The 15,002-nt window shown below is 36.3% G+C and overlaps 1 protein-coding gene across 2 annotated transcripts in view; it reads left to right on the top strand.

Moving 5' to 3' along the window:
• The window catches only part of LOC119068882 (glutamate [NMDA] receptor subunit 1), a 139,653-nt gene extending 126,098 nt beyond the window's left edge, over window positions 1-13,555 (top strand). For both annotated transcript variants that reach the window (XM_037172743.1, XM_037172752.1), the window contains 7 exons: window positions 7,654-7,814; window positions 7,892-8,111; window positions 8,171-8,588; window positions 8,651-9,079; window positions 9,137-9,309; window positions 9,385-9,638; window positions 9,994-13,555. In XM_037172743.1, the coding sequence (XP_037028638.1) occupies window positions 7,654-7,814; window positions 7,892-8,111; window positions 8,171-8,588; window positions 8,651-9,079; window positions 9,137-9,309; window positions 9,385-9,638; window positions 9,994-10,242 (1,904 nt within the window). In that variant the 3' untranslated portion in view covers window positions 10,243-13,555. The remainder of the gene's footprint in view (window positions 1-7,653; window positions 7,815-7,891; window positions 8,112-8,170; window positions 8,589-8,650; window positions 9,080-9,136; window positions 9,310-9,384; window positions 9,639-9,993) is intronic.
• Window positions 13,556-15,002: the final 1,447 nt, after the last annotated feature.

Raw genomic sequence — 15,002 nt, 5'->3', positions numbered from 1 at the left:
AAACGATTTTTTTTTTCTGTTGATTTTCATTTTTAATGTTTGTATACGATTCCGGTGTGAGAAGTTATTTTACGTTTCCCTAAACACATTTCGAAGTTTGATGTGCAATCATTTACAGGGAAAATCAACTGAATCGACACACACCTCAAACGTTTTCGTTATTTTTAGACTCGTACGAAGTACAGAGGTCTGACGCATTTTCAACAACGTTTGTAACTCGTCGAGTGGGAATCTTTGAGGGATGCCCAGCAGAGATGCAAAACTGTGTTGTAATGACAATGGGAAAATTCTTTCAACGCGCTTCAAGAACAGACAAAGAAAGAGATTCTAGTTACTGTCATTTGGCATCTTATTTTGGTTCCATACAAAACGTAACGTAATGGCTTATACCAACATAATAAATGAATTTTGGACTACTCGTTGTGGAGGTGCCTTAGTTAAATTCTGTTCTTTTGTCTTCTTGGAATGCGTTGTCCCCTGTCAACTTTCAAGCTGAGGCCCTTAAGCGCTCACATTTGTAAATGACACTTCAAACTAAAGGGATTTACAATACCAATCCACAAAAAAGAGCTGGAAATCGGACGACCGACTCGTTGGTCAGAGCCCTTGGTGTAAACCAGGTACAGGTCGCCAAGCGTTTGTTGCAAATATGTCGGCCGAATTTGAACTGATTTTGACCCTTTTTGCTCTATAAGGCATGGTCATTCTAATCCGGGGAAAAACGTTTATTCGGATCACTGGATAGGGAGCAGGGTCCCTTGGCGTGAAGTTAGTATTAAACATTCCCGCTTCATCGAGGCTGTTTAGTTAGTATTGTTAGCCTACATGTTGAGTAAACTTTGATCGAATTTCATGAAATTTTTGTTTTGAAAGGTATTGAAGACATAGCATCAGTACTGGTCATAGTATCAGTGGCTGTGTGTGTGTGTTGGGATTTTCTTGGATCTAGCAGCGTTGTATTGACAACAGAAAACGAGGATTTTCGCAATATTTCGAGGCTTGTTCACCTGTTCATCAGGCTATTAACTAAAATGAAAACATAAAATTTACTGATTTATTGCACTATCAACACAACTGACTTCTATAAGTGTCTGAGTATCAGTGTCTAACAAAATGGCTGCTAGCCGCCATTTACAGTTTTAGTAGGCTGCGCCATCTCTGATATTTGCGGTAGTGACGATAGTAATTTCCACAATCTATGTGAACGTTTTTGGATTATGTGTAGAGCGTCTTCCACACATCTATTTATGAACATCTATTGAGCTATAGCTGTGATTTGTCCATTTATAGTTATATATATCTGAAAATATCGGTATATACGTGTTTGTGTATATTAGAAATTCATTAGATCTGACTTTGTATGGGTGGCTTTAAGCAATTTTACGTGTTACGGCATGTTTCATTTTCATTTACATTGCCTAATCACGTAAAGCATTGTACTCCCGAGGTTCCAAGTTGTACAGTTCTACCCTTCGGGTCGGGGTGTAACACCCCACTTATCAAATACACAACTTGGAACCTCGGAAGTTATGTACTATTCATGGGTGGTATAGATCATTGTCAATGTCGTTTGAGACGTCAAATAAGCTGTCATTTTCACAAAGCTAACCACAATATTAATAAAAATTTATATGAAGCTGTCATTGTTTGAGGTTAGCTTTGTGAAATTGACAACTAATTTGACACTATTTTAGAGAGAAGTACCGCTATTTGACACTGATCTATTATAGCGATAAGTTTAAGTATAAAGACTTGAAGGTGCAACGTTGCGGCGTAGTTTCAATAAACTGACGTTTGTGGACAACTATCTGTATTACGATCACTATTCGTACGGGTCCCTCCTTATTTTTCATATGGAAGAAAGCAGTATTTTTTGTGGAAAATTATATAAGCTTACCAATGCAATGAAATGCATGCAACTGATGTTGCAACAACAAATTAACTAAAATAAATATTAAAACCACTGAAGTCAATAAAAAATGGATATATTATCGTGGTTGCTACACCGCAGGGAAACATTTTTTACTACGCTTCTCTGGCTGATATTTTCCAATTAAATCAAAACAATAACATCAAACTATACATTTCGATAGAGTCGATTGTAATTAAAATTGTATTTGCAATGGGTATCGGTTTCTGTAAATAAACCACTGCGCGTCATTATTACTTGTTGGTGAATACAGTGATATATTATGATGGTATTCGAGTGTCCGGGAAATGAAATCAGATTTTCGTTTTTGTTTCTTTCGTTTGTACCATTTACAATTCTATGTATTTCAATTAAGCGAACAAAAATGAATTGACATTTTAGAGAAATGTTTGATTAGAATTGTTTTACGTTGATTGAAAATAGCCTGTTGGAAATGACATCAATTCATATTTTCCAATATCTAGAAAGCATTAACATACCAATTCAAAAATCTTGCAATAAAAAGGGCTTAATAATCAGGGGACATTCATCGATCACGTCAACATCTTTCTTGAATGTTCAGATTATCCTTTTACACTATAGTGCAAACCTCCAACGCTCACGTAATTTATGGATGGCCTTTCATTGCCTTAATATCGTGGCTCTCTCTAAGAAAACAACAGAGTTTTGAGTGACTCTCACTAAGAAAACAACAGAGTTTTGAGTGACTTGGCATACCTGGAAGGTCAATATTTTTAATTCTCTCAGCTGCTAGTAGCGTCGTCAGTTATTTCTCGGATATCAAAAGAGTTTCTGTTGAATTTCGATTGTTTATACCAGACCGTATTGACGTGATGACGACTCGATCACTTTCCATTTGTATTTCGTTTCATTTAGACTGCAGTTATTGCGAGGGTGTGGGAGGTGTTCACATTCAATCAACGCTGTTGAAACACATTGGTTCTATCTTTTTTTAGTTTTTGTTACGAAAACGCGAGGAGGGCCGCACCTCTTGGGCATACTAAATTTACTAAATCAACCAATTAATCCCATTAAGTTCCATCTAGTCCAAGATGTGCGGCATATTTCGGGAAATTGTCTTCTCTAAAATAAATCAGCTGAAGGTATATTGAGATATTGAACATGGAATTACAGTTAACCGGTTATTTTAGCTCTCCAAAAACCGTCATTAACCATCGGCAGCATCCCTCAAAAATCTCAACTAAACCACACAACTTTAATTTATTGTAACATTAAAGCATTAAGGTACACAAACAACCTAAGCAAAGAAAAAAAAGTAGTGCCACTGATACCCATGAGGCACCTCAATCTGTGTCACCTGTAGGACTCGCTCGAAAAAATTGCACACAAAACAAATCAATTCTTCACAACTATCAAATCACTGTCAAAGCACTGACAGTGCGTTGCTACTATCTTCAAAAAAAGGAAAACTATTCGTTTCTCTTTCCTAACTTCGAGCGAAGATAGCGTCCTATTTCCGGACAAGCGTCTCTCTCCTTCGTGACGCAAATGCTTTCACATACTCGCCATATGCTTGACTGGAAATTGTTAGATGACTTCCTTTTTGCATGAAAAAAGAGTTCGCAAGCGAACGCAGAAATGGCCAATGTGAATCCCACCAACAATGCATAAATAGATCCCGAAATGTTGGCAATTGTGAATGGAACGGCTCGGTTCACGACATTCGATTTTTTCGTTATTTTTATGCTGTTTTTCCATTTAGTTATCAGGCCCGTTTCAACTATCCTCTGAATTTGTTGATTTATCGCTGGTAATAGATGAAAATGTTCATGAGCTAGTGCAGCCACTGGATAAACGTAAATTTTTTCAGTTTTCTGGAAACAATAAACTTTTGTATTATTGATCTTGTGGAGAGAATGAACTGCATGCTCCCGCGACGTTGCAATCGCAACTTTATTTGAGGATGATGACAAAAGTGTTTCTAAACATGAACGTATGTCAGCGCAGTATCGGTAGTGTGGCAACAAATACTCGGAAGGCTGAAACAATTTCAATTTTATCAGAAGAAACAATTAAACATAGAATGAGCCGGGATTTTTTTTCGAGGGACCCACTCGCTACTACTACCTTTTTCTCACTATTTTGATACAATGCAATCGTATCATTTTCTGCGTATAATGTCATCGAGTGATTGATCAGATCGTTCTTGGAAGAAATCTGATTATACTTCACGGGAGTAGTTAAGGTGCTCATGAGAAAGCTGTTGAACGTTGTGGTCACCAAAATGCCATATATGCAAAACGCAATATATGGAATTCGATGCAATCGATGAATGGGAGTTAACGGAATCGGTATACTAATCGAGAGGAAAAACGCTGCCGCTGTGTGGAAACAAATATTTTGAGAATTGTGGTCAAAGTTACCAAAGTACCAGAGTGCTGTTCCAGTAATCGTTATTCCAAGCACATAATATCCCCATGTTTCGGCATCGAAAATCAGAAATATTTTGAACCACAAACTTATTGTTGGTGCTTCAAAAACACACCTACAAACGATAATAATGATCTTAGCTACTACAACTTACAAAGCAATTCTAACCATGTCATTTCGTCTTGATAATATGGTACCGTTTGGGTGAATCTTTTGCTGCGAATTTTAGTTAGAGGATTTATTCCGCCGACAAGCAGATCCGTTTTTCTGTGAGATGAAAATAGGTAAAGAATAACGAATTATTGCACCACAACACACACATACCTTTCAAGTATCTTCCTGTACATAATCTCATCGACATAATTTCTGATTTCGACGCTCAAATTCAGCTCCAGTAATTTTGAAACATTTTCAAATAAACGAATTTCGATTCCATCCTTACATTCCAATTCGTGACGATTACATATGATGTACGGTTCCACATCCAGCGCCGTAATGTGTAACGGACATTCATTGAACGTACGAGGTATAATTGGTGAATCAGTGTAATTGGTTCGGATCATAAAATCGGCATTCTTTGCATAGCCGTCGCTTAAGCATTCGCCAATAGAATGAATGATTCGAACACGATTGGAGCAATTATTTTCATCGTCGAATGGAAACCAGACAAATATTTTCGGTATATGATGTTCATCGAATGTCATTAAATTGACTTTGAGAGATTTTTCTTTCATGAAAAGTTCAAAGATTTTCTTCAGTTCTCTCATATTAAGAAATGATTTTCGCTTGGCGACGACCATATCATTGCTGAGCATAACGAATATGTTGGCATCCGGATTCCATAGACTCATCAATTTGAGATGTGTTATCGACTGAATTAAGTCCAATCTGCCAGTAATAAGGAATAGAATGTTTGACGGCTTTGGCAATGAATGAACGGTTGAGATTTTCCTGTTTTTATCGACAATTGTCATGGTATATGATTGATGTAATAATTTAACAGTTTGGTCAATCGAATTTCCGTTGAATTTCGGTAGAATGGTTAAAACCGATTTGCCGAAAAAATGTTTGTCGATCACTTTCTGAATGCATATCGAATGCGTGACATTATGTTGAGTTAATATTTTTGCGCTCATAGCGCCTAACATCACTGCCACTAACAATAAGACACATTTAAACATATTGCTCTTACAAAAATGTCTTCGAAAACCGACGTATATTTAGAACGGACTCAAAATTGTATCTGCTTTTATAGTGATTTTGGAAACGTCTGGTAATGTTGCGTGTCATGTAATCGTAAACTTTTATCAATAACTATATTCCAAATTATTATTTACAAACGATCCAATCGTTAAGTTAACTGAACCAGATTTTACGAAGTGTTTATGGTATCATTGACCATACTTTGTCTGATAGAAAAAAAGGACAAACTCACCCAGGCGGATAAATATACGTTTTGTGAAAAATTATCTTTAAGATGAATATGAGGTGTGTCTTTTCTTATTCCTTTTCAGAATAACGTAACCTATATCCTTACTTTTTCTCTGAAAATTGTTTTTTTTCTTTTTGCTGCGGCTATGACCTATATATCAGGTATTCCATAATCCGAGGACCGATTATAAATTCACATCTCATGAGATATATCAGGTACCGTCTTCTTCACCTGAACGATTTTAAAATTTCATCGAATCAGATTACAAGGTAAAATCACCTGGTTTGTTCCGATTATCTTCCTGGTCCTCTAAGAAGGCTAATCATCCGTTATTAACAGCAGAGACAAAACTACTGATACTCCCTGAACTGTGTTATCTAATATAGAATGAATGAATGTTAAAACAAATGAAGTAATAGATTCTTTTGATGCATCATCTTGTAGTTATTGTCTTTGACGGTAAAAACATGATGCTATAAGTCATTGCTCTAAATTAGTCAAAACTCAAAACGGCTCGTTCCTACAAAACACACATTTCTGTGCGTAAATGTGCACAATCCTTGAAAGCACAATTATAAGTACCTTCCTGAACTTCATGTATGAAGATATAACTTAAAATTTCCAACTTATAAGTTGACTTATACATTTTACGTCATTTGCGCAAACTATCTAATATTCATTGAGTCACAGTAAATTGTTGAACTCTTGAAATTATCTGGAGACATAGCGCAGGGATTTGTAATTGCCTTTTGGGCAAGATAACAGCTGCACGCAACGTCCAATATTAGCTGGCTGCTGAGGTGTTCATATTTATTGTTGTAATTTTAGATAAGGCAAGAAATTAGATTTGAAATTCTCGTGCTTGATTTGGTGTGACACAGATAGTTTCATACGTTGTTGATTTACATATAGTTTCGATAGTTTCGTGTATGGTATCACAGTTTGTCGTTTGTTGTCCAGAAATACCTTAAATACGTAAGGGTTTTTACGAGGATTAGGCGAAAAATTTGATAAAGGAAACCTCACTTGTGGTTCAACGAATTTTGGTAGTCAGACAACGTAGAAAATGTCATGTGTAGAATGATGAAAAATAAAGTTTTTGTTCGAATGTCTGGCGTGCCTCACATGGTTTAAATATTAAATTTTGATTTGTCAGGCACTCCAATGTGACGCAATAATCTCTATCCACGACCCGATGAAGAAGTTAGAGGTAGTGGCTTTGGGTCTTTAACGACACCACAAATTTTAGAAAACTCAATTTGATCTGACTCATACCTTTTCTTTATTGCAATAAATAAATTGAAAAGATTTTCTTTTCTTAAGTTCCACACCCATCATATGATACATTCGTCAAAAATACGAACAACATAACAAAACATTCAACCATTCCTTTGCCATCTGGATTCAAGTGAATCTCGGTAGTATACCTCCCTCCAAAAACAATCGATTTCCACGAACGAGTTAATCGAGCTGAAATTATGTTTTCTAACTCCAAGCAACAATGTAGCGTAAAGCAAAAAGAAAATCATATACGAAACATGAAGCGAGAGACGGAGCAAACCGGGTACATTTATTCAAAAAGATGACACAGAGTTTGATGTTCATGTAGGCATGTAAGCCAAATATTTGGTTAACAAAATTTGAATATTTTTTTAGCATTTAAAAAGAGTGCGAGACATCAACTGAACATGTTATCTTTTATGTGATATAATTGTCTGCGACGAAAAAACGATTCAGCTTTCAATCAAATGAAATATTTATCCACACGGAGCTATATAATCAAATTCAATTGAAATGTGAAATTTACGCCAATTTATTATCCTTTTTCAACAGATTCGATAAATTCAATTTACGGTACACGTTGCTTATAACTCAAATAATATTCGTGCCTTGTTTCTAGGTCGACGAATTTTTCATTATTTGAAAAGCAGAAATATACGTGGTCAAACTGGCCAAGTTGCATTCGACGACAATGGTGACCGTATGTATGCTGAGTACGACGTAATCAATGTACGTGACCATCAAGTTAAGAAAATTGTTGGCAGTTTTCATTATGAAGCGGTAAGTGAGACCACCACCCCATTAAAAATGGGTGGTGTACGTTTTTGTGTGCTCGTTATTGATTTTGATTTCATTAGGAACGGCAGAAAATGAGCCTCAAAATAAACAACAGCCAGATATTGTGGCCGGGAAAGCAGACAAAAATGCCCGATGGTATAATCATACCGACACATCTGAAAGTGTTAACAGTGGAAGAGAAACCGTTTGTGTATGTTCGACGATTATCCGAGGATTCTATAGCTAAGTGTGATGACGAGGAGATTGAGTGTCCTCTATTTAATGCAACGCAAGGAAGTGGTTAGTCGTTGATTGAATTGTTTTTGAGTCTGGTTGTATAATGCCGCACCTATTTGCAGCCAATGAATACTGTTGTAAGGGATACTGCATAGATCTGTTACGTGAACTAGCTGCACGAGTCAATTTCACCTACGACATCGCTTTATCGCCAGACGGACAATTCGGTCATTATATACTGAAGAATCAAACGTCCGGTGGAATTATAACTGGTGTTAAGAAGGAGTGGACCGGTTTGATTGGCGAAGTTGTTAATGAGCGTGCCGATCTTATTGTGGCCCCATTAACAATAAACCCAGAACGTGCGGAATTTATCGAATTTTCGAAGCCATTCAAATATCAAGGAATCACAATACTGGAAAAGAAACCGTCACGATCGAGTACGTTGGTGTCTTTCTTGCAGCCTTTTAGCAACACCCTCTGGATATTGGTGATGGTTTCAGTGCATGTAGTCGCACTGGTGCTGTATTTATTAGATAGGTTCGTGTTGACACGTAATTTATTGCTACAAATCGCTAATTGACTACCGCCCTTTCGATTAGATTTTCACCATTCGGTAGATTTAAATTGACCACAAACGACAGTACCGAAGAGGATGCCTTAAATCTAAGTTCAGCTATTTGGTTCGCGTGGGGCGTTCTGCTGAATAGCGGCATTGGTGAAGGTACTCCGAGAAGTTTTTCGGCTAGAGTCTTGGGAATGGTGTGGGCAGGCTTTGCAATGATAATTGTTGCATCGTACACTGCCAATCTCGCTGCTTTTCTCGTGTTGGAGAGACCGAAAACTAAATTAAGCGGAATCAACGACGCTCGACTGAGGAACACAATGGAGAATTTAACGTGTGCCACCGTTAAGGGATCGGCTGTGGATATGTACTTTCGTCGGCAGGTGGAATTGTCGAATATGTATCGAACGATGGAGGCTAATAATTATGATACAGCTGAACAGGCTATTCAAGATGTCAAAAATGGGTAGGTTTTGACCGATTAACGAAAATTAGAACGTCACTAATTGACTTGATGGTCTAGCAAACTGATGGCCTTCATTTGGGACTCGTCACGTTTGGAATATGAAGCTGCAAAAGACTGTGAACTAGTAACAGCAGGTGAATTGTTTGGTAGAAGCGGCTATGGTATAGGGTTGCAAAAAGGTTCGCCATGGACAGACGCGGTGACATTGGCAATATTAGATTTTCATGAAAGTGAGTCAATGGCGCCGTAACGACGAATAACATTTTCTGATTTTCTTTTTCCTTTCTTCCGTTTTTATCGCTTAGGTGGTTTCATGGAATCGTTAGATAAACTATGGATTCTACATGGGAACGTTCAGCAGTGCGAACAATTCGAAAAGACGCCAAACACTCTGGGATTGAAAAATATGGCCGGTGTGTTCATATTAGTCGGTGCAGGAATTATTGGAGGAATTTGTCTAATTATCATAGAAGTGGTCTACAAGAAGCACCAAATCAAAAAGCAAAAACGTATGGAAATCGCTCGACATGCCGCCGATAAGTGGAGGGGTACGATAGAGGTATGTTGTCGGCATGTTTTTTGTTGCATACGGCAGGGTATGTTATCGTCAAAATGTTTAAGAGAATTTCGAGAATTTTAGCGAACTTTTTCGATTTTTGAGATTCACAATCCTCGAAAACATTTTCACGCTTACATTTACGGGGACTATTAACGAGGAAAATGTTTTCCAATATTTTCTTGAAATTTCCCACATTTTCAAAAATTTTCCCAAACTTTTCTCAATTTAAAAAAAAAAAAAATTTTTTTGGAAAAATGTTGGAAAATTCAGAAAAATTGATGAAAATATTTTCCCAAAAATAGTCCCTGGTTGCTTATAATCACAAGAAAAGTTACACACAAAAACTGTCCAACAGAAACGAAAAACTCTGCGAGCATCACTAGCCATGCAACGTCAATACAACGTTGGATTGAACGCCAATCCGGGCACAATAAGTTTAGCAGTGGACAAGAATCGTTATCCGAAACTGGGACCGCGCGGTCCCGAACGAGCATGGCCTGGCGATACGGACATTGTGCGGAATCGTCGCTTAGACTTTAAGAAACCCCCACCACCCAGGTATTCGTCGGCGTACACAACGGATGTATCACATTTAATTGTTTAATGTTTCCTATATTATACACACGACAGTGGCGGTGTTCTATTCATTACTAACATTTGTGCAATTTGAATGCATTTCAGTAGAGGATTGTATATATATAAGCCAAATTGATGGAAATTGAGATGATATGCGGAGTATGTTTATTCGAGCGAATGTTTGAGGTTCGTTCATTGCGTCCATCTATTAAAACGCATCAATAAATCGAAATGATGCTCTCTTATAAATTAATTGATTTTGAATGAAATTTGCATTTCTGCGGAAATTACGAAAATAGATGGAGCAGATGCAATCGACGATACAGGGGCATTAATAAAATGGTAAATAAGCGAGAACTTCAAACATTACCCGCCAAAAACCAAAGGAAGATAATGTAAATATTTTTGGGAAATATTTTTTATGAAAAATACCTAACACCAATCGCAGTGTTAAGTGGGAAAACAGACGACGAGAAAATTTATTTATAAAAAACATTTCAAACAGAAATTGAAAAGAAAAAAACAAACTGCCACCGTTATATTTAGATGTAGAAGGTGAAAATATTTTCGAAAATATTTACATGAGAATAACGAACTTCACACTAAAACAATGAGAAAACATTAACCAGAGAAACTGTTACGTTGTTTCGTTTAACTTTTATTTTTCGTTCGATTTTAAGAGACAAAAATATATGCCAAAAGTGTCATTGTATCATAATTAGATTTTAGAAGAAAAAAATATTTATTGAGAATATGGTTGTCTTATAGGTGAAAAAAAAAAAAACAAAAGGAATTTCTCACGAGGAAAATTTTGTATATAAAAGAAACGGGGTTACCTAGACGTTTATAGTTCTACGGTTTATGTGGCAACATAAAATTTGAGGCTCGCATGGGGTTCGGGTCGTTCCAATTCAGGTTCGTGTTGAACCTGAAATCAAATATTTTAGTATCAGGTCAAATTCCGTTCAAAGAGTCCCACTTCGGGTTGAAATCCGGTTCGGATTACCGTAGGACCGAACCGGACGCATTCCAGGTATTTTTTAAGTTCTTTTCATAACTTTTTTATGATTGTGACGGATTTAGTGGAATTTTAGGGCGGCACGCCGGACTCTCAAATTCTGTCTTAGATCCAACAACAAGCTTACTTTTCACCAAATAAAATTGAATTATGGAATTCTTCCAATTAAAACCACTGTTGCCAATCCATAACTTAGCACATCCGCTGATGACACATCATACTACTCAACAGAGTTTTGTTTTAAACCATAAGCATAAGCTGCTGGAATTTTTTTTTGGTTAAATATGAAGAGAAATATGTCTTTTCCGAGGTTATTTGAGTTGTCAAACAGTCATCCACGGCTACCGCGCCATGTTACGCCTAAACACCCGTATCGCATTACTTGTTTGCTTTGGAGAGCTTTCGAAATATTTGAGCATCTTTTGGATTCCATTGGAAAAGTGAAATACAAAAAAACTTTAATCTCGCAAAAGCTCTTTTAAAACGAAGACACAAATGAAATACTGTGTTTTTGGCTTTTAACACGGCAGACGGAGACATATTTGAAAAAGTATTTTTCACGAAAGCTTTGAAGACTTGTGAATAACATCATTTTCTGTCAAAATAGTACATTCCCGGCCGCAAATACCTAACAAAGCACAGAAAGATTGAACGTTTGACAGTAGTTTGCGTGTCTAAATCCGTCGAATTTCAGTCTTCCAGCGTAAAACACGTTTTTACAGTACGGTATGGAAGAGACCTGTGGACGCTTCGCTGAAATTGTAGTCTACACTCAATTTTTTGTTTGATTAGAGCCTTTCACTGCCAGTAACAAGTTCAGCCTGGAATACCCGACTTTCGAACTGCCACGACTAGAAATGGGCAAATACTCTCTGCGGAAAGTTAGATTCTTAATTCATATTTCGCCTAAATATAGGCTAAGAATGCGCACAAATTCATTGTATTTTGTTTACGTCATAAACGCGAGCATAAACGAGTCATTCAGTACATCGTCGAAGCTCGATGCTTGCCTGACTTGGGAATCGAACCCAGATCATTTCGGCGGAAGTCCAGTATGTATCCACCAGGGACTATTTTTGGAAAAACATTATCCCACTTTTTACAAATTGTTCCTAAATTTTCCCGCTTTCCCTCAAAACGTTTCTGTAAAAGAATTTTTGAGAAAATTGGGAAAATGTGCGAAAATCTTGGAAAAATTGAGAAAATATTTTCCTGGAAAAATCTTTGGTAACCAATGATCCATCCAGTCGAAAATGTGTTAGCTATTCAAAACAAATTGATGCATAGTGGTTAAAAGCTAGTCTGATAAAATCAAACTCGTATTCAGTACTTATAAGTACTACTTATAGAGTCCTGAATAATTTCTCCAGCAAAGACGTTTCCTTTTATCTTATTTCAAATCGTTGGCGTCAACAACTCAATTTTTTTGCCTCTAACTCTATAGACTAGTGTACCGATGAAGAAGATATTCTATAAAATTCATCTTCAGTAATAAAGAATGTTTCAGGGTCAACTGGGAACATTAATAAACAAAGAAAAAGCGGAAATCAATTCAAACTTGTCTGACTAATAAAATTAAAATTCTTCACTAAAGTAGAACGTAGTGTAAATGCACAAAGTAAGTATATAAGAAAGTAGGAAGCTTAAACGAATTAAAACAGATAAAAGACAAATTTGAAGATTTCCCCCGACATTACGTTGATTACTATGTCCCGTTTGCATCAATCTACCTTTGCCGAACAGGTGCTTAAATCTTTTGCTTTAATTAGTCGGATTGAAAGTACAGGAATTGGAACACTTACGAAAGAAATTATTTATAACAAAGACTTTTCTCCAACGAAATGTTTCCCAAACTCTTGTCTCATACGTCCCTATTTTCAATTATGGTTGGCGAGTCTCTCTGGAAAAGCGCGTCACTTTTGTACGAAAAATTACGTCGTTTTTCAGGGAGTTTCATCTCCCGTGATTTAAAACAGAGCTGCAATGTGCAATGGACATGAGATTTAAACTAGGTTGAATAGTTTTTCCATTGCATTGCATAAAATGGCTTCCTATGTCGAAACAGAATGTAATACTAAATCACATCCCTTCAAAGGGAAACCATACCACAACGCCTCACACAACTCATCCGTGAATGTTCTCACATAAATGCATTTTAGAAACATGTGTATCAATGTGGCTGTTGTTTTACGAAAGAATATAAGAATGATATAACAAAGATCCAACACTGTCGAATCCATTGATTTTATTCATTCCACATTAGTACAACATTATGTAATTTGTATACGAGGGGCGGATAAACTATTAAACCTTCTGTCAACAAGGAAAAATTAGGATTTTGTATTTAAAGATCCTTTATCAACGAAATTGGCAAATATCCACCCCTCCCTCGTACTGGCATGTTAGTTGGATCTTGTAATTCCATGGCTGTAAGCTCTAAAACCGTGTAGCCCTATCTTCAATATTCAATTTATTAATTCCATCTTAGGGGTTATTGCACAGCACTGCTCCTAACATGAACACTGAAGTGACAAGAGTCAAATTTGGAGGATTTAGTGATAAGAGCTACCGCTTAGGATTGTTTGTATTGTATGTTTCAATTCATACAACGAAAACAAGTCATCTGTCCTTACAAAACAAACGCAGTTCCTACTGTGATTTCATTAGTCTTCGAATCTTTTCATGCTAGGAGCAGTGCTGTGGTTATTGTTAAATTAAATAGTTTCTACCAAGGTTCTGAAAGAACAGGTTAAGACACCCACGAGGGCGAATGACACCGAAATCGATAAACGCACTCAGTATAGATTGTGTGTGAAATCAACTTGAAGAAAATGTTTTTTAGGAAAATTCGGAATTTTGTTTTTGTTACGTTGCCTATTTCATATAAACTTCGTAGCCGCTGAACTCAATTTGTGTGTCACCGCCTTCGTAATCAATTCAGAGTTGTCTTAACCTGGTTCTTTCAGAACCTTGGTTTCTACCTCGAAAATGATCTAGGAAGTGTATGTCATATTTTTTGAGTGGTGAGAAACCACATGCTGAATAATATTTACCAAAATTTATAAATACAATTTGAATTATCTAATCTATGGTGAATGTTCTTAAAAATTAAGTTTTTTTTTTCTTCCTTCAAAATAAGTGTTGAAATATCGTTGCCCGTTTATGTTTCTAAATCTGACCTATGCTTTTTCTCTTAACAATATTTGACTAAAGAGAAACGCGAAGGACTTGTTACTTGTAGAAATGGGTAAGCGAACAATTGTCAATAATTAAGTTTTTTTATAAATAGAATTTAATGCCGAATAGAAATTATAAAATTATTAATTATAGTGTTATGGCCTATAAAAATATATTGAAATGAAGAAAAAAATGTTTAGCAAAAATGTTAAATTATGTTAATTATTGAAAAACCATTGTTTCACGTCGTCAGAGCTCAATTTTGTTTTAGATATCAATGGGTTGCAAATAGAAAAGGGGTCATAAGTCATTTGGAGTAGATGAACTTCAGTTAGTTAACTATACTTTGTCATAAATGATACAACTAAGTAACTCTTAACTGTGAACGAATTGTTTCTACGGCCCTGGACAAGGCAACTTTTCAGAAACTGAAAAATTAACTTCCCCTTCTTTTTAAATTGATTTGACGGAGGATGAAAATGACCGTCAGGTATCATGCGTCTCTGTTACTATAAAATTTACAAGCTGCAAAATTTACGAAATTTTGTGATTTGTTTAATTACACAAATAATAGGCCCTGACCGTGAGTATAA

Source organism: Bradysia coprophila, chromosome II (assembly GCF_014529535.1).
Source record: "Bradysia coprophila strain Holo2 chromosome II, BU_Bcop_v1, whole genome shotgun sequence".
In the NCBI taxonomy this organism is placed as follows: domain Eukaryota; kingdom Metazoa; phylum Arthropoda; class Insecta; order Diptera; family Sciaridae; genus Bradysia; species Bradysia coprophila.
Note: the sequence above shows the minus strand (reverse complement) of the source record. Positions and strands in the feature narration are given on the sequence as shown.